The 18,019-nt window shown below is 39.3% G+C and overlaps 1 protein-coding gene across 2 annotated transcripts; it reads right to left on the reverse strand.

Moving 5' to 3' along the window:
- Positions 1-7,235: 7,235 nt before the first annotated feature.
- On the reverse strand, positions 7,236-15,427 carry LOC130117278 (progestin and adipoQ receptor family member 3-like). 2 transcript variants are annotated; one of them, XM_056285487.1, is made up of 6 exons: positions 15,231-15,427; positions 14,286-14,448; positions 11,051-11,206; positions 10,489-10,686; positions 10,164-10,254; positions 7,236-7,495 (listed from the first exon to the last, which is right to left on the reverse strand). In XM_056285487.1, exons 1-6 carry the CDS (start codon positions 15,425-15,427, stop codon positions 7,353-7,355), a joined length of 948 nt encoding a protein of 315 aa, XP_056141462.1. In that variant the 3' UTR covers positions 7,236-7,352. The 2 variants fall into 2 exon arrangements, with proteins under 2 accessions (XP_056141462.1, XP_056141460.1); XM_056285485.1 differs by having other exon boundaries at positions 14,262-14,448.
- Between the last annotated feature and the right edge of the window lie 2,592 nt (positions 15,428-18,019).

An 18,019-nucleotide genomic window follows, 5' to 3' on the forward strand; every position in this document is an offset into this window, starting at 1 on the left:
ATGGTGAATTCTGGGGGGATGTATATAGCAGACTCTGTGGACATAATTCCCCCTAATCGGTTCTGGTCACTTTAAGAAAGTGTTTCTGGGTTAACAGGGTGAGCTACGATGATGATTGGTTGGGGCAGCGCCATGTTGCTCGGGCTGCTGGTTTTGAGATAAGAGGAAAAAAAAAGACACACGTTCGTGTAGTCAATGAGAGAAATTGTCATATATATATATATTTTCTTTCACTTATCTATCATCTTTCACTTATTCAGTTCACTTCTGTACAAATAATGTAAGTCAATGTGCATTCTTGAGTTTCCTAAATAAAAAAAGAATTACAGAAAACTGTTCTATAAATATATGACTGTCAATAATTATTTTAATGGCTTAGCATTGTATACACCATTATAAAGTACTTTTATACATGGCACTACAGGCCGCCCTACACATTATTTTTGGCACGGTTTAATAAGCAACACAATTTTATACGATAGGGGTCCCTATATAATATATTTATACAATAGAGGGTCCCTCTGCCGTGTCTCTATCAGCCAAAGGGTCCTTGGCCTGAAAAACGTTGAAGACCTCTGCTCTAAGCAATGTAAGAGGGTACTGTGATTGACCATGTCACAGGCAGTGCTTAAGTCTAAAAGAACTAAAGTCAAGCAGTTCCCTCTGTTTGCAGTCAGCAATAGGTCATTGGTGACCTTAACTAGAGCTGTGCTCTAAAACCAGACTTGAAACCATTAAACCCACCATTAGTGTTCATAACAGTATCAATGAGATTAAATTACTTTCTCCAGAACCTTAGATAAAAAAAGTGAATTTGGAGATTGGTATGTAGTTACTTAAGGACAGGGGATCCAAATTAGAATTCTTTAGCAATGGGTGAACATTGGCATGGTTAAACTGTCTGGAAAAGAACCAGATGCCAAATAATTATTAAGAATTTGCAGAATAACAGGGCTAACAGTGGAAAATACCTCCTTGAGCAGCTTAGTGGGGATGATGTCTAAGATGCAGGAGGAGGAGTTCATATTGGAGACTATTCTCTAACACTGAAATTGTAATGGGTTGAAACTGGGTAAAAGAGGCAGAATTAACACGGGGAATGGAAAGAATGCAAGGGCCAGGCTGGATTTGGGATCTGATTTCCCCAATTTCCACTCGGGGATGAATAAAGTATTCTGATTCTGACATTCTCCACCTTATTTACAAAGTTGGTGAGAAATTTTTCAGACAGCTCAACATCAGGTTAAAAAAAGAAAGATTAATAGAGGGACCATTAATAACAGAATCAATTACCCCAAAGATAACTTTAGGATTGTCGTTATTTCTAGATATCAATTCAGAGAAGTAAGTTGATCTCTCATTCTTAACTGCCTTCTGGTAAATTAACATTTGGTTTTTAAGGGCGTTATTGTGCTAATTTGGATTTGTTGACCTTCCATTGTAATCCAGATTTTCTACAGTGTCTTCTAAGGGCAAGAGTGTGGTCATGTTATGTGCTATCTTGGACTTGCTGACCTTCCATTGTCATCTAGAAGTTTGAAAAAAGAGAAGCCTGCTTTGGAGTTATCATAACACAAGTCCCAATATCACAGTATTCAGTAGAGCATCCTTTATTTCATTCAAAATTTTGGAAAATATATTTTACAGATTCATATATAATACAACTTTTAAATCAGTACCAGCATTCAGACATAATGGTCCACTCTGCTGTGAAAACTCATCAACTTCCACATTAAAATGATCACAGAAATGATATGAAATACAAACACATACGAGTAACAACAAATAAAAACAGTTGTAAAAGGTCATTCAAAGTCAACCAAATCATGGTTCTCAAAAGGCCATTGTTAATAAAAACCAAAGCAACAATTCAAAGGCAAAAGCATACAGTGCATTTTCCAGTCCCAGAGTCTGAGGTGCTGACAGCCTGAAATAAAACCACATCATGAAATAAAACCACCTCATTAAATAAAACCACTACATGAAATAATCTCATGTAGAAAGACACACTTGATTTCACTGGCCTCATGGGATAACATTTAACAACACACAACAAGAACTCATCTGACAAGAACTTGTGAACGAGCTGAATTCAACAAGCTCACAATTTATTGTTTAACACCAGCAAATAAAATGGTAGGGTAAGAATTTTTTTTTTTTTTTACAAAATGCTGTCAAACAATCGAAGGAAACAAGGCAAAAAACAATGTGGTGATGAGGCAGCTGAAAAGATTGTTCTGCAAAAGGGTTGTGACATGTAGTTGAACCTGTCCTGAAATGTGAAAATAAAACTAGTAGAGGATCTCACTTGGCCTTATTTTATTTCATCAGCTCATGTCAGCGTATGTGTCCATGTTACAGTCAGAACAAAATAATACTGTTAACCCTACCCAACCGACTGCATGAAAGTATGTCAGGGCCAAAACACTGGAGAGCGTGCAAAATTGACTTTACATTCACAGAACAGATTCCATAAATCAACACACTGGAGGATTTGATTTGCAAATATGTAGGTCAGTAGTGACTTTAGGAGATGAAAACTCATAAAATGAAGTTTTCTCACATTTGTTTCCTTCTTATTTTCTTTTCTTCAGCCAATGAAATGAGTTAAAACAACGTTTGTTCTTTGTCTGTATTTGCATATTTCTTTTTTTGAGGGACTGGAATTTTCCTGACCTTGAAAGGATAGGTTCACTTGATTTTAACCTAGACCTCAATAAAACATTGTCGGGCAACATTCAGAATCCTAAAAACAAAGACTTCACCAGTCACTTCTGTATTGAGAAACACTCCTTTGTTGGATTGTCTTGCTGGACTTCAACACAGTCCAACAGGGCACGCCATGATACATCTCCTTGATAAAAGGAAGCTAACACTACAGTCACATGTATTTTCATTTAGTTTGTATCTATCCATCCAGAATATGGACTGAATATGAAACAATTTAATATGAAATTAATTTTGTGAGTTTATTAAAAAAGAGAATATATTATGATGCCAAATTAATCTTGAAGACATTGAGTCTCAAAACAACAAACATCGCAATGTATTAAAAAATTGTGAGTCAACAAAAAAAAAATTGAGCTAAAATCAAAATTAGACACCTCTCAAACTACTTTTTTCATCTGAACACATACAGTCACATATTGGTACTTGCCACTAGTGATGGGCTATTCGCAAATGAATTGTTCATAAACATATTCTTATAAGTGACAGAGTTGAATTGGCTCACACGCGAACGAGTCAAACAAACTGATTCGATGACCGCAGAGCCCACCACAAAGCAAATACAGGAGACTGTGGAGTACAATCTAGGTTCAAGAACCCATTCAAGAGATTCAGGAAAGAACGAACAAATACGAGCCTGAAGCAAGGCTGCCTTCGCAATAAGCTCATTATTCTCCAGTAACAAATTTATCAACATTAACAAACTTGTTCATTGCCAAATGTTCGATTTGATTTTACTAGCTGACAATCACATTTAATTGAATCTGTGAGTGAAGCGAATGAATGAACAGAGTGAGCAGTTCATAAGTGTAAGATGCTGGAGCCTACGGTCAGTTGTTCAAAAAGCAAACCATTAAAAATAACTCATTCAACATGTAGGATTAAGGTGTGACCCGTGGTATTTGGTTTGTCGTTGTGGTGGAGTGGGGTGCAGACCAGCTGCCCTGTTAGCCTCATTAACATGGGAGAGAAGAAATAGAGAGAACGAGATGCGGAGCAGTGCACCTCTTTCCCATACAAATCCTATAGATGTCTTATTTTAACTTTTTTTGTCATGTTAGCTGTTATTGGTGAATTTAACTGTGTGTTAATTAACAAGCTGTTGAGCCTTCAACTTCCATTTTTGTCTGTGTCTCTGTGCCGGGGGGCCTTGCCATGTTCAATTCATCTATTAAATGAGTGATGGGGACAGCCATCCATCCATCCATTATCCGAACCGCTTATGCTGCTTTCAGGGTCGCGGGGATGCTGGAGCCTATCCCAGCAGTCATTGGGCGGCAGATGGGGAGACACCCTGGACAGGCCACCAGGCCATCACACAGGGGCTGACATACACACACACACACACACACACACACACACACACACACACACACACACACACACACACACACACACACACACACACACACACACACACACACACATTCACACCTAGGGACAATTTAGTATGGCCAATTCACCTGACCTATATGTCTTTGGACTGTGGGAGGAAACCAGATTACCCGGAGGAAACCCACGCAGACATGAGGAGAACATGCAAACTCCACACAGAGGACAACCCGGGATGACCCCCCGAGGTTGGACTACCCTGGGGCTCGAACCCAGGACCTTCTTGCTGTGAGGTGAACATGCTAACTATTGTGCCACTGTGCCGCCGGGGATAGCCATGATTTTTTTATTTGTTTTCATAATTTATTTTCATGACTGATTCAGAATCGACTCTCTACTCTCGGACAGTCCGAAAGAACGGAGTGTGTTGAAACACTAGGACTTCCCACCATTACTTGATGCTCATGTTGATTGACCTGAACACTTCCAGTTATATCTGCATGTCAATCAATCCGTGATGATTTGACCAACAGAAAAGCAATAGAGCTTCAACATTGAAAGGCCCTGTCCTAATGTCACCCCTTAAACATTTGTTCAGGAAAAACAGTGCAAATCTTGGAATGCAAACCAAATCCCACAAATACAAACTCAAATCCCATCAATGCAGTATCACTTCATGAACATCTGGTGATTAAAAAACAAAAACAAAAAACAACCAACCTGGTTGAAACTTGAGAGAATAACATTGTCAGTGTATCAGAATGTGATAACACACGTTCAGATGATGAACATCATTTGATAGGTCTCTAATTTTGACTGTAGATCGTTTTTTTTTAACTTGCAAATATGTGAATACTTATCAGAATTGTCTTTAAATTGTCTATAACTTTTGTTTGGCCTTCAATTTCTTTGCATTTCAATAAACTCACAAAATTGATTACATAAGTGAGGCCCTGCAGGAAGATTCAGCAGGTTTCTCAATATTGAATCTATCAGATCATTAACATATTTACCTGTACACCTGTACAATTCTAACTGATGCAAAACAATATTTCAATAAGGTCTGGGTTAAAAAAAAAGAAAGAAGAATAAACCTACACTTTAAGCTTCTTGACTTGTTTAAGAGCTCATGGATAAAAGCCTGTGTATCATTGCATAATATTGAGACAAAAAAAGAGTTTTGATTGATTTGGGATAATTAAGCTACTTATAATCGATAAAGACTATAGGAGGGTTTCCGTGCAACGTCATCACAGTGATGCGTGTGCAACTAGGGGGCAGAAAGCAGCTACAGCGCAGAGATTTTAACCAGATACAGCCAAGATGATGTGCAGTTGTTGTGCAATAAACTGCACAAACCGCCAAAAGGATGGGTGGAAAATGTTGAACATTTTCAATGTTGAACCGCTTTGGTAGCTCTCAAAAGATTATGAGATGCATAATCTTTTGAGAGCTACCAAATCAGTTTTGCTCCCTGGCTGCGCACGCACCCAGTAATGTCTGTAAACAGGAAACCCGTCTATACTAAGAAAGAAAGGAAGAAAGAAAGAATGAATCCCTGATTGGCAAGTTTCTTGCCATGTTTTACTAAAAACTAAAATTAAAAGTACTTCCAGCAAACAGGTAACAATAAACAGCACAGTGTTGAGATGCCCAAAACTTTTGCCTTTGTCATACAGCAACCTCCATGAGGCAGTGGGTTTAAAAAGCTAACATGGTGGCTACTGAAAGCAACAAAATCCAAACACTACTGTATCTATAGTATCTACAATGACTGACCCTTTTCACAGAACTAGAATTCTCGCTTTGAATTCTAACGTCTAGCTTTGTGGATGCACACTTTCATCCACCCTAAAGCCTTATTTTCATCATTCTCTGTCCAGTGTTCTAGAGTGGTTTAGATTCAGGACTGATGACATTTTTACCTATTAGCTACTGGCTCACCTTGTCACCTAGTGCAAGTTTGTGTTAGCCTAAAAGCATACTTTAATTACTCTAAGCATACGCAAAGTGGTTGCCATGAGAGCGACATTGTTCCCATATTCATCCGTGTATTTTTTGTCTGACTGGCGGTTTAAAAGGTCTATCCACTAGGGGACAGGACAGAGACAAGCTCTGTCAGCTTCGCTTCTGTTTCCACCTGTCACATATTGCACCTTGCAGAAAAGTAGCGCTAATTTTGGAGGACGTGCACAAACAACATGCCGAACAACCCCAGATTACAACAGCTATCTTGAGTGTGCGCAAGCATAAATAAAGCAAAGTATGTTTTTTTGGCCTCAGATGTTCTGCTCCAAGTCTCTGCAGTTAGCTTCTTAGGTACAGTACAATTCTTAGCCAATATCAACAGGTTAAGTGACTCACCACTTAATAAAACACTGGTCCTTATCAGCTGATGATGAACAGTGAGCAGATTATCAGTAGTCACTTGTTAAGGGCCTCAGTTTCTAACCATTATATAAAAGGTAAGATATTTTTGAAAGCCATCAATTGCAAGGCACCTTCAGTCAGTTCTTAGTTGAGTTTGTTTGAATTAATTATCATCTTCTTCTGTTCTATCTAATGAGTATCAGCCAATCAATGCTAGGCCTAGCCTTGTGCTAATGGTACCATTTTCAAAGTGCTGTTGCTCCTGATGAAAACTACGTTCACCATCAGGAGCCATTGACCCTCCTTATTGAGCTTTGTAAATTCTGTCAAAATGTTGTATTAGAAATTTTGGAAGATTAATTGTTGTCACTAAGGTTGCGTTGTAATTGTTTACCAGCAAGCAACATTATGTGGCTGGACAGTGCCACCAACTCCTTTACACTGTTGCTGACTAGTGTTAGGCACAATGTTGAGAACTTTTTTAATTTAACTCGCCAGTCATTAGTGCTAGAGCAATAAAATATGTAGGGTGACCAGATTTTCAAAATCCCAAACTGGGACCCTAAAAAGTGCACTGCACATTCGTGCACATGCACACACATATGCACACACTCACAAGCTTGTCTGTCTCACCGGACATGATACATTGAAGGATTTTTATCCCCTCCCACCAAAAAAAGACAGGCTAGAGTAGCCGGGACTTGGGACACCCAGCTTGAAACCGGGATAATCCCGGATAAACCGGGACGTCTGGTCACCCTAATAATATGTGCTACCATTGTATAATTATAATGAGCCAATATTAATGGTGCTTGGTTAATACCAACAGTGTTACTCTAATACTGTATGTCACCAGAAAAATCGGCCACCATCGCAAGCCTAACTAGCCCTTATATAATTTCTTTTTAGTTTTTATGTCCTAACTAGTCGCTACTTGATGGCGCTGAGCAGGGCTGGCTGTGTCTGAAGTGCATGATGTAGACAGCAGTTTGGTGCCACCAGTAGAACATGATGACCACAAGTACATGCCATACCTGGTGACTTGCACCCAAGTAATTCAGCTGGCCTTGAAGAGAGAAAGGAGAGAGAGATACATGTTTACCATTTTCCCCATACCAGAAACCCTATATAGCTCCTTCAAGCAATCTATCAATCAAACTTTATCCAAGTCATACATTTCATAATTATAAAATTGCAATGCAATGTACTTTACACGATAGCAAGTGGAACCCCTATTCAAACTCTGGTTAGAGTAAGTGTCAAATGCAATGAATCTTGGTTGGGTAAGGGAGAAGTGTGTGGCTCAATCTCAGTGACTGCACTCACAGTCTCACAAACTTGGGCATGCATAAGTCCACAAGAGCTCAGGGTTGTCCCATGGTAAGATCAACAAATGCATGAGGGCTTGCTCACAGACTTTTCAAGCTCTTACTGAACACGTTCTGTGTATCTACAGTCCTGCAGACCTCGCTTGAGGGAATAACCAACAATTAATTGCAATGTGACGTTTAAAACGGGGATGACAGGGAAAACCCTGTAAGTGTAAAACATGTAAAGAGAGGGAACTGCTCACATGGAAGGAACCGGCAAGAAGAATTTTACATGTATATCATGAAACACTCAATGTGCATGTCCAATGATGACATGATGATTTCCAAATACGTTTTCATTTGTTTTGAGCCTACTCACTTACTTACTCCTCTTTCTTTCTAAAATCCTTGAAAGAGTATTTTTTAACCAAATGTTGTCCCACCTGGCTCAAAACTGCACTTTTGAAAAATTCAAAATTTCAGAGCTTTCCCAGGACTGAATCTGCATTTATGCACCTTGATCATGCAGAATGCAAAGTAAAACTCAAAATAAAAACTCCTAAAACTGCAATTGTTAGAGACATCACAGATCCCAGTAGCAACAACTGGCAATGTTATGGTGACACTGTGATGTCAAAAAGTGTTGTCCCCTTTCTAGTAGAAAGACCATTTTGAGCACTTGCACCCCCTGTGCATTCACACATTTACATTGATCATGAAGGTGCCCTTAATATAAGTCTGTAAGGGTTGTTAAAGAATCACTCTCAGGGTTTATGGTGGACATTGAGATTGGGCCAATGTATCAGGGTGTGTGTGTGTGTGAGTCTGTATGTTAGTGGTTAATGGTGAGGTTGGGGAAGAGAGTTAAAGTTAAACAGTTAAATCTGTCAAATCAGAACTTGGATTTAAAAAGCCATTGAATTCACGATGTTGTATAAAAGGGTATTTTGATATAATTCAACATTTTCAGTTAATATTAGACATTTGAACATATTGGGTCTGAATTCATCTTGGAAATTCAGATGGAAAAAAAAAGGTTTCGAAAATTCAGATCGCATGAAATTCTGTACCTTATATTCAAGTGGCTTTATTGCAGGGTGTTAAATTTAGTTTTTAAAATTCTGGAAAAACATCTGGGGTAGTCAGTAATAGATGGAGACTTGAAATTAAGAAGCTGCTGAATTCATGATGCTAGAACCCCCCCCCCAACAAACAAACTAAAACAAACAAAAAAACCCACACCAGCATATTTTGATGTTGTGTAAATTTTTCACATTGAATCTTAGATATTTGAATATATTGGGTCAGAATTTACCTTCTTGAAATTCAGAATTTAAAAAAAATTCAGGTGTTGAAAATGTAGGTTTAAAAAAATTCAAGTTGACTAATTGGGCCTGAACTCACCTTCTTGAAATTCAGATCGGATGTTTTCCCTAAATTTCAAAACCTGAATACAACACCTTGAAATGCAGCCATTTAAATATAAGCTACCAGATTTTATGCTGCATAATGTTGTTCTAAATCTGAATTTTCAAGATCTGAATTTCAAGGGTGTGAATTTAGACCCAATATATTCAATCTGAATTTTTTTTAACCCGAACCTTTCACATTTTTTAAATTTTCAGGATCTGAATTTCAAGGAGGTAAACTCAGACCCAGTTATATTCAATATCAAAGATTACCTATGAAAAAATTCCTCATCAAAATATGCTTCTTTTTTTTTCTTCCAAGCATCATGAATTCGGTAGCTCCTTAAATTCAGGTTCTGCTGAAACTGATCTTACTCTATAGCCAACCTTGTCGTACTGCCCTTTATATGGGTATGAACTGCATCACATAAAACCCCATATTCAGTTTCATCCTGGCATATCAGTGGCTGTGAGATGATGTTTCAAATTAATAATCTGCATTACTTATTTAAATATCAAACAGTAAATTGATGATTTGGGTAACTGCATTATTCTACCCTTTCTAACTATGAATAAAACTAAAAAAATGAAGTGAACTTTAAATGATTAATTGGAAATTAAATTGAATATCCATTTTCTTTGCTTTCTGATATCAAAAAGGAACTTAGTGGTTTTCTTTAATTTGGCCGATTTAAGAAGATAAACTTTATTAATTCCTGTAGGGAAATCAAATAGGGCTGTTTACAATTGGTAAACCAAACACACATAAGTTTGACTTCAATTACTTCACTGTTTGCAAGAGGTAAAATATTAATACACACAATCACATGTTGTAAGTTCTAGTACTAGAAACTCTGATAATACTCTCAGTGTATTTTCCTTTTATGTGTGCTGAAGCCCGAGAGAGAGGAAGAGGGCGGACCAGCAACAAGACACAGAGAGAGGAATAGAAACAGAGAAAGCCCAAAGGCAGTGAGCACAGAGAATGTTAGAAGACAAAAAGAGAAAAACTTACCAGGAAAGTACCGTTCAGGGACCTTGGTGATGTAAAACACAAAGGCAGACCCAGCGATCAGATACATGACCATCACACGAGGCAGGAATACCTACACACACACAAAGACAATCAGTTAAGCAAAGACAGTTGTCAGAAACTGAACTGTTTGCTACATATCACTGTAGTTTTGTGAAGTGTCTTTTCTGCATAGATTTAAACAGAAATATAAACAGAGAACTGGAAAAAGAGAATTGACAAGACAGAGCATAGACAGACAGACAGAATAATAAAATACACCATTAACCACCACTACTCCCACAGGAACAGACATGCTAGTCCCGACCTGCACAACGACAGAGTTGAATCCGCCATTGAGCCAGACCCAGTGGCAGGCTGGTATCACACTGCAGCCTGCCACACAGCAGAAGGTGGCAGTACGAATCCGGCGCCAGTCATTGCTGAGGTAACGAGGGTGGACTTGGGTGCAGAAGACGGCCACGATCAAAGACAGCACGATCATCAGGTAGACCTGCCGCCAGAACTACGTGAGAGGTGGGCAGGGAGAGAGGACAAGAGTCAAGTTAACCAAGCACAGGGTCCCGCGGCAAACATATTCACCTCACCTCCCCCTGGCCAAAATGCAGATCTTCCCTGGTCATACAGCTAACTTCAGCTACATTTTGATCTTGAAAATGTTATTTAGGGTTATACAAATAAACTTGACTTGATCTGCTTTGCTAATATTCTTTGTGAACTGTGATACAGACAGTTTTATCTAACCTCATCTTTGTCAGCGCTGCCAACATTTCTCGGCTGTGCCCCGGCTAATCTGCATCGCTTTCAACCCCGCAATTTCAGTAAAGAGCACCATCTTGAGTATTACTTTTCAAGTGGCTCATACTTACAACGTTACAGTAGAAAGCATAGAATATGCCTGGTACGTAGCAGCCCAGGATGCCAACAGATATGCCTGCATAGTCCAGCGCCAACCAGCGACGACAGGTCTCCTCTGACCGGTGGCCCGAGAACAGGTGATACCCCACTGAACACAGCATACACAGCTGGAATGGAGACATATATTATGACAAAGTTGAGCAAGTGCCATGAATTTGGAAATAAATTTGTTGTCAATTTGAAGAAAATGCTCAATGATCTGATGCAGTGGTTTAAGTCAAAAATTGTTTGTGTGACTTAAGTGTTTCAGCCTCATGATTTAAAAGTTTATTTTGCAATTGAATTAAAAAAAATGCTATTTGAGCACCAACTTTTGACCTTTCCTTAACCATTCCCACTAAGCAGTCATGATTCAATAGAACAGCTTAGAGGAGACAGTTTCTTTCCGCCAGCTGTCATTCAAATGAATGCTTAACACTGTCAAATAAATCCAACGTTGTATATACTGTACTGTACGTTGTACATATACTGGTACACTCTGTCATGTCCATCTACCTCAGGCATATATGTAGGTAACCTGCTAACATCTATTTCAGCATCTCTGATATATTCTCAGGCTGGTACACTCTGTCATGTCCATCTACCTCAGGCATATATGTAGGTAACCTGCTAACATCTATTTCAGCATCTCTGATATATTCTCAGGCGGCACGGTGGCACAGTGGTTAGTGTGGTCGTCTCACAGCAAGAGGATCCTGGGTTCAAGCCCCGGGGTAGTCCAACCTTGGGGGTCATCCTGGGTCATTCTCTGTGTGAAGTTTGCATGTTCTCCCTGTGTCTGCATGGGTTTCCTCCAGGGGCTCTGGTTTCCTCCCACAGTCCAAAGACATGTAGGTCCGGTGAATCGGCCATATTAAAAAAAAAATTGTTCCTAGGTATGAATGTGTGTGGGTGTGTGTGTGTATGTCAGCCCCTGTGTGATGGTCTGGCAGCCTGTCCAGGGTGTCTCCCCACCTGCCACCCAATGACTGCTGAGGGAGGCTCCAGCATCCCCGCAACCCTGAGAGCAGGATAAGCGGTTCGGATAATGGATGAATAGATGATATATTCTCTGCACCACTGCACTTTATCACCTCTTATTTCGCCTGTATAAGTCAATCCTTGTTTATATATCTGAAGATTGTTGTGTTGTAGTGTTGTTATTCTATTTTAAGTACACTGAGAGAGCCACGGAACCGGAGTCAAATTCCATGTATGCGCAAACCTACATGGCCAATAAACATGATTCTGATTTTGAGGAAGAATCAGTTTGTGTTGTCTTCAACAAATGATGAAGGGGATTGTTAACTATGACTGGGCTATAAGGAGTAACACTACGACTAAAACTAAATGGCAATCTGAGCAAAGAGCTGTGGACTCTTTGCTGTTGTTTAGGATACAGCATATTACAGTGCAGACATGAAGCTCCTCAATTTAATGACAGTTCTCCATATAATATACAGAATTAAACACATAATTGGCTAGGTTTTATCCGTATCTTATTTTTGCCTTCAAATCACCAATTTGTCACCGTCTATGTAAATATTTATCTTTGACCTGTAAAGATTTGCAAAGGTTATTCACATGCTATACATGCACAATGATATATTTCCAAACTTGTTCAAGTAGAGAAAGTTGAGCAATTCAAAATTACTCCTACAGCTGCAATAATATGGAATAGAGCATAGCCATCTACCACGATATAAAGATGATCCCCATCTGTGACCACTAGTTCTGACTTATTGGCACTGTGCACCGAGAGATACCGATCATTCTCAGATTTCTTACTCACTCACCAAATAAATATTTGGGAATTTCAGATATATAGATACCTTTTCATGAATGTTATGAGTTTTTTTTCCGTGTTAAAATGCTAGTTTCATATCGTTTTGTATAATTTTCTTGTCATTTATCATCATATTATTATCGTTATTTCATATTATCAAGTCTTTAAGATTAGCATGCTACCAAGACAAATTCCTAAAAATGTGTAAACATACTTGGCAGTAAATAAAATTGGATTTGAAATTAATTTTTCCCAGTACCCACCTGTAGGTCTCCCCTATCCCGTCACCCTTTCCCCTGATGGGCTAACAAATGGTAAGAAAAAAATATAACAAAAGAAAGTGGGCTGACTTTTTTTTAAAGTTATTATATGAGGTGATGGTGAAATAGAAAATGGGTAACTCTTAACCAAACAAACATATAGTGTTGTATAAGATGTTCTAATAGAATTTTGTCTAAGTAATGGTTATGATCAACAACATTATAAACTATATACTGCAATCAAACATACTACACCACAACTCTGTATACTGGAGTGTACTCTATCACTACAAGAACTATGCCAACACACAGCTTACAAACCTGGGCAAGTAGAGATGTATTTGTCAATGCACCTGTTTCAGAAAAAGGCAAATCTACATGTTCATGCAAGCAAAACATATCTCCATAACTCGAGATTAAGTTCGACAAACTAGTTTCTACACAAATTGGTGACAACACCACATATTTTACACTTTCCCCTTAAATAATTTTACAAAGAACTGTCACACAAATATGTATACAAATGCCAAACCACTCTATAGCCAAAATAATGCACAGGACCATCTGGAGATTCTCTCTTGGAATCTTACTGACTGTTTTGGAGAGCGAGAGAGCAAGAGAGACAGAGAGCGATAGACAGAGAGAGAGACAGACAGACAGACAGACAGACAGAGCGAGAGTGAGAGCGAGAGATTGATTTGAATGAATCTAAACCTGGATTTGCTTGAGCCAAGAGGGTGTACACAGGTCAATTCCAGGAAAAAGACACAACTCAACAGTAGTGAGCAAGGTTATACAGTAAAAGCCTGGTTATGCCTTGTGTCTATGAACAATACAGTATGTTTTAGTCAGACTACTAGTCTGGGATTCTGAAAATGTTGTAGCAGAATGCAATATTGTAATGTGTGAGCTACAATCACAGTATCCATCACAAAGTTCTGCAAAATAAACGGTGCTTGGATATTTAAAAATTAATGATCCATGCAATGGTGGGATGACAAATTATAGGGATATGTGCAATTTCTATCGCTCTCTTTCATACACACACTTGTGCACGCATCCTGTAAAATTCCTGAAATTGGAACTTGGACAAAAAATAACAGATTCTGATACACAGGACCCTAGATGTATGTAAACAGAAACACTTCCACATGTCCCCACCTGAAAGCAGACTAGTCCTATAGCATAGATAAAGTAGTCTTCACTGCTGCCCCTGGAGGATGGGAGGACTGAGGAGAGGTCATTAACTCCCAGAGAGAAGAAAAGCAGGAAACCCAGCAGGTGGCTCCAGATGTTCACAGTCTCATTGGACAGGATGAAGATACTTCAAGAGGGGAGAAAACATTAAAGGTCAATATACCAAAAAGCTTGGCACTGTGGGTGGTATTCCTGTTGATATATGGTATTACAGCATAGCAAGTGTTATCAACTTTGCACCTTCAATACTGTTTTGTGCAAAATGAAAGCCCAGTACAAATGTTTGGTGAGTACGTTAAATGAATAAACCTATGCAACCACATGCCTAATGTCAACATCTAAACACAGATTAACACAAATCCAGGTCTACAAATCTTCGGGATAAAGGTGTCTCAACAGGAGCATTGAGGGGCCAACAGTCCTTTGCTTTCTTTGATGGTTTCACAATTTAAGCCTAAATGTTCCATTTTGACTTAAACAATATTTTTTTAGCTGGTGTCAATTAATGCAAAGCATTAATAAAACACAACTTTAAAACAACTTGCCCTTATTTCTTATCCCTGACTTAACATGGTTATTTTTGCTTAGATGCCTTGCTGATATTGTTAATAAAACATTCACACCAATAAAGCATTTAGAATTGAAAGAGAGAGGCAGACAGAAAACTGAGACAGAAACACAAACACACACAGATACAGAAAAACAGCGTTAGAGAGAAACAGAAATAAATAAATAGAGACCTAATATGGATGAAAAAAGCATGGAAGCAGAAGAAAAGTGGGAGTGAAACTCAGAGAGGGGGGTTTCACATTGTAGATAAATGGTGATGCTGTGTTTACAATCCCAGATTCCTGTAAAAAGACAAAATCCGCAGAAGGAGAAGTGACCTCAGTGCAAACAAACACGTACCTCTTCAGGCACAGTTTGGAGGACAGGTGGGCCCTGTAGCCATCTGTGATGTAGGGGTTGTCTCTGAGGAAGAGGGGGATCTGTTCATAGGTGTACAGCCGTATTCTCTGAGGTATCAATACTGGCCAGTGCTGGTAGCTGCCCAGCTCAATGTAGTGGGCTGTCTTCAACAGCTTCTGAGGGACCTTCAACAACATCTTGCTCTCTGCTCTTCTGCAAAGTAAGCTAAACAGTTCAGACTGTTTTAGTGGAGCAATGAATTAGTGACGGGCAAAATGAAAGACCAAATCATACCTGAATCATTTTTGAGCTGGATTCAACTCGAGCACTGGTGTGGCTAAAAATGTAATTTTAAAGTGGGCCTTGAGATGATTGGGGGCCCAATCACACTTTCTCTGAAAGGTTTACTGAGAAATGGTCTTAATATAAGAAGATAATCATATGAAAATAGCCGATGTCAAGGTGGACAACCCAATGTAGCATCAGCCACAATATTTTAAAAACAGACTAATATATATATATATATATATGTGTGTATATATAGCGTTTTTTCCCCCAAAACCATCAGTGGTGTTGAATGCTCGACTAATGATGAGCGGAATATCTACACGGATACAGGAAAAAATATTTTAATGCATACCAGTACATGCCTGTTTCATGCGTCTCGCACTCATCAGCTGCTAATGTTTTTTTTTTTTACAAAGAATCAGTTACGTTGCCTAATTTCGGTTGGACAGCAACCAATCAGATGGGGAAACATTCAAATTATAACAGCCAATGGGGTAGGTACTTATGATGCACAGCAACCAATGGAGGGGTAGAAAACATTACAACCAATGGGACTGGGGTTTGTTTTGAAAAGCATATAGGGCCCAGGGCACTGTTGAAATGGCGTACATTAAAAATAACAAGGTAACTTATGTGAATTATATATTGGGGTGGTCTAGCACAGCAGCCAGCAAACAGGTGCATTGATTGCCTACTAAAGGCACAGCGGTGTGAATAGGAATGAAACCCATTCATCTAAATGTGAATTGGACTGAACCTTTCCCCTCCTCGTATTAGAACAGATGACTTTGAATTGACAGAAAAACATATTTCATTGTAAAAAATTACCTGCCAAAAAAATTAAGGTCTTTGACTGGGTGGCCAGGGCTGACAAGTAGGTGCTCATGCAACAGATTTTTTTTAACTCCTGTTGATGTATGCTCTATTGTTTATTGTGTGCTTTATTATTGATTGTGCTAATGTTTTCACTGCTTTGTTTTGTTGTGTTTAATGTGAGGTGACCTTGAGTGTCATGAAAGGCGCCTTTAAATAAAATGTTTTATTACTATTCTTATTATTATAAATTGAGGGTCTACTAGTTCTGGGCCTACAGCATGATATGCCTGCTACTGAACTGTATGCAGCCATAGCCTAGTTTACCAACTGTCCAAAGTAATGAGGAGTGTAGAAGAGAAGTGAAGAAGAGAGTGCAGACAGGGTGGAGTGGGTGGAGAAGAGTGTCAGGAGTGATCTGCGACGGAAGGGTACCAGCAAGAGTTAAAGGGAAGGTTTACAAGACGGTTGTGAGACCAGCTATGTTATATGGTTTTGAGACAGTGGCACTGATGAAAAGACAGGAGGCGGAGCTGGAGGTGACAGTTGAAGATGCTAAGATTTTCATTGGGAGTGACAAGGAAGGACAGGATTAGGAACGAGTATATTAGAGGGACTGCTCAGGTTGGACGGTTTGGAGACAAAGCAAGAGAGGCAAGATTGAGACGGTTTGGACATGTGTGGAGGAGAGATGCTGGGTAAATCGGGAGAAAGATGCTGAATATGGAGCTGTTAAGGAAGAAGAAGAAGAGGAAGGCCAAAGAGGAGGTTTATGGATGTGGTGAGAGGGGACACGCAGGAGGCTGGTGTGACAGAGGAAGATACTAACAATAATAATAATAATAATAATAATAACCTGGCCCATTCCTCATTCTAGTGAGCAGTAGTAGCGTAGTGAGGTGTAGCGATGCAGAGGACAGGAAGAGATGGAGACGGATGATCCGCTGTGGCGACCCCTAACGGGAGCAGCCGAAAGTAATAGTAGTAGACTGCTGTTTAAGACGATACTACAAAGCTCAAAAGCGGACATGTATAAAGCACCAGTAAATAATCGTTCACACGCCAAACTTGCGTTAAACCGAACATCAAGCAGCCTTTTCAAGAAACAGCACATTTCTGGTGAAAGGCAAAAATAAGCTATCACTTGTCCTCAACTGATTTTAAATGGCCCCATCTACAAATTAACATGGTATGGAGCACACACACACACACACACACACAAAAATCAGCAGATTTAAATGGAGTTCAGCTTGGGCCAGTTATTAAAAAAAAGGTCAAAGTGCAAGTAATGTCCTCAATATTTATTGATCAGGCATGTTAGACCTCCACTGCAATTCTGCATGCACTGCACGCATCAGGATGGAGGACCAAGTGTGACCATACGTGCAGTAGTTTTAACTGCCATACCTGTCCTTTAATTTACAATAATAAGGCAGGTATATAACGCTCCTTTTGCCTCCTGTTGTGTGACTAAACGGGGGACCGGGTGACATCATTTGACGGAGGCATGGGTTTAACCTTGTGCTAACGAGACGTAGGTTAACATTAGCAAGCTAGCGATAATGCCAACCCATAAATACACGTGAGCCTACCATTTGATCCAGTCCAGCTATCGACGCTGAGACGTTTCGTCCGTATCCATAACAAAACGACAAACAAAACTACCTGGCAACTAAAAAAGAAGCATA

This window comes from Lampris incognitus, chromosome 8 (assembly GCF_029633865.1).
Source record: "Lampris incognitus isolate fLamInc1 chromosome 8, fLamInc1.hap2, whole genome shotgun sequence".
Lineage (NCBI taxonomy): Eukaryota > Metazoa > Chordata > Actinopteri > Lampriformes > Lampridae > Lampris > Lampris incognitus.

Excerpts from the sequence above, each read along its gene's own strand:
- LOC130117278 (XM_056285485.1), bottom strand. The coding sequence starts at position 15,427 with ATGTTGTTGAAGGTCCCTCAGAAGCTGTTGAAGACAGCCCACTACATT. Across the intron at positions 14,449-15,230 it reads TCCAAACTGTGCCTGAAGAG|TATCTTCATCCTGTCCAATG; the intron begins GTACGTGTTTGT and ends CCCCTCTTGAAG. Across the intron at positions 10,255-10,488 it reads TCAACTCTGTCGTTGTGCAG|GTATTCCTGCCTCGTGTGAT; the intron begins GTCGGGACTAGC and ends GTGTGTGTGTAG.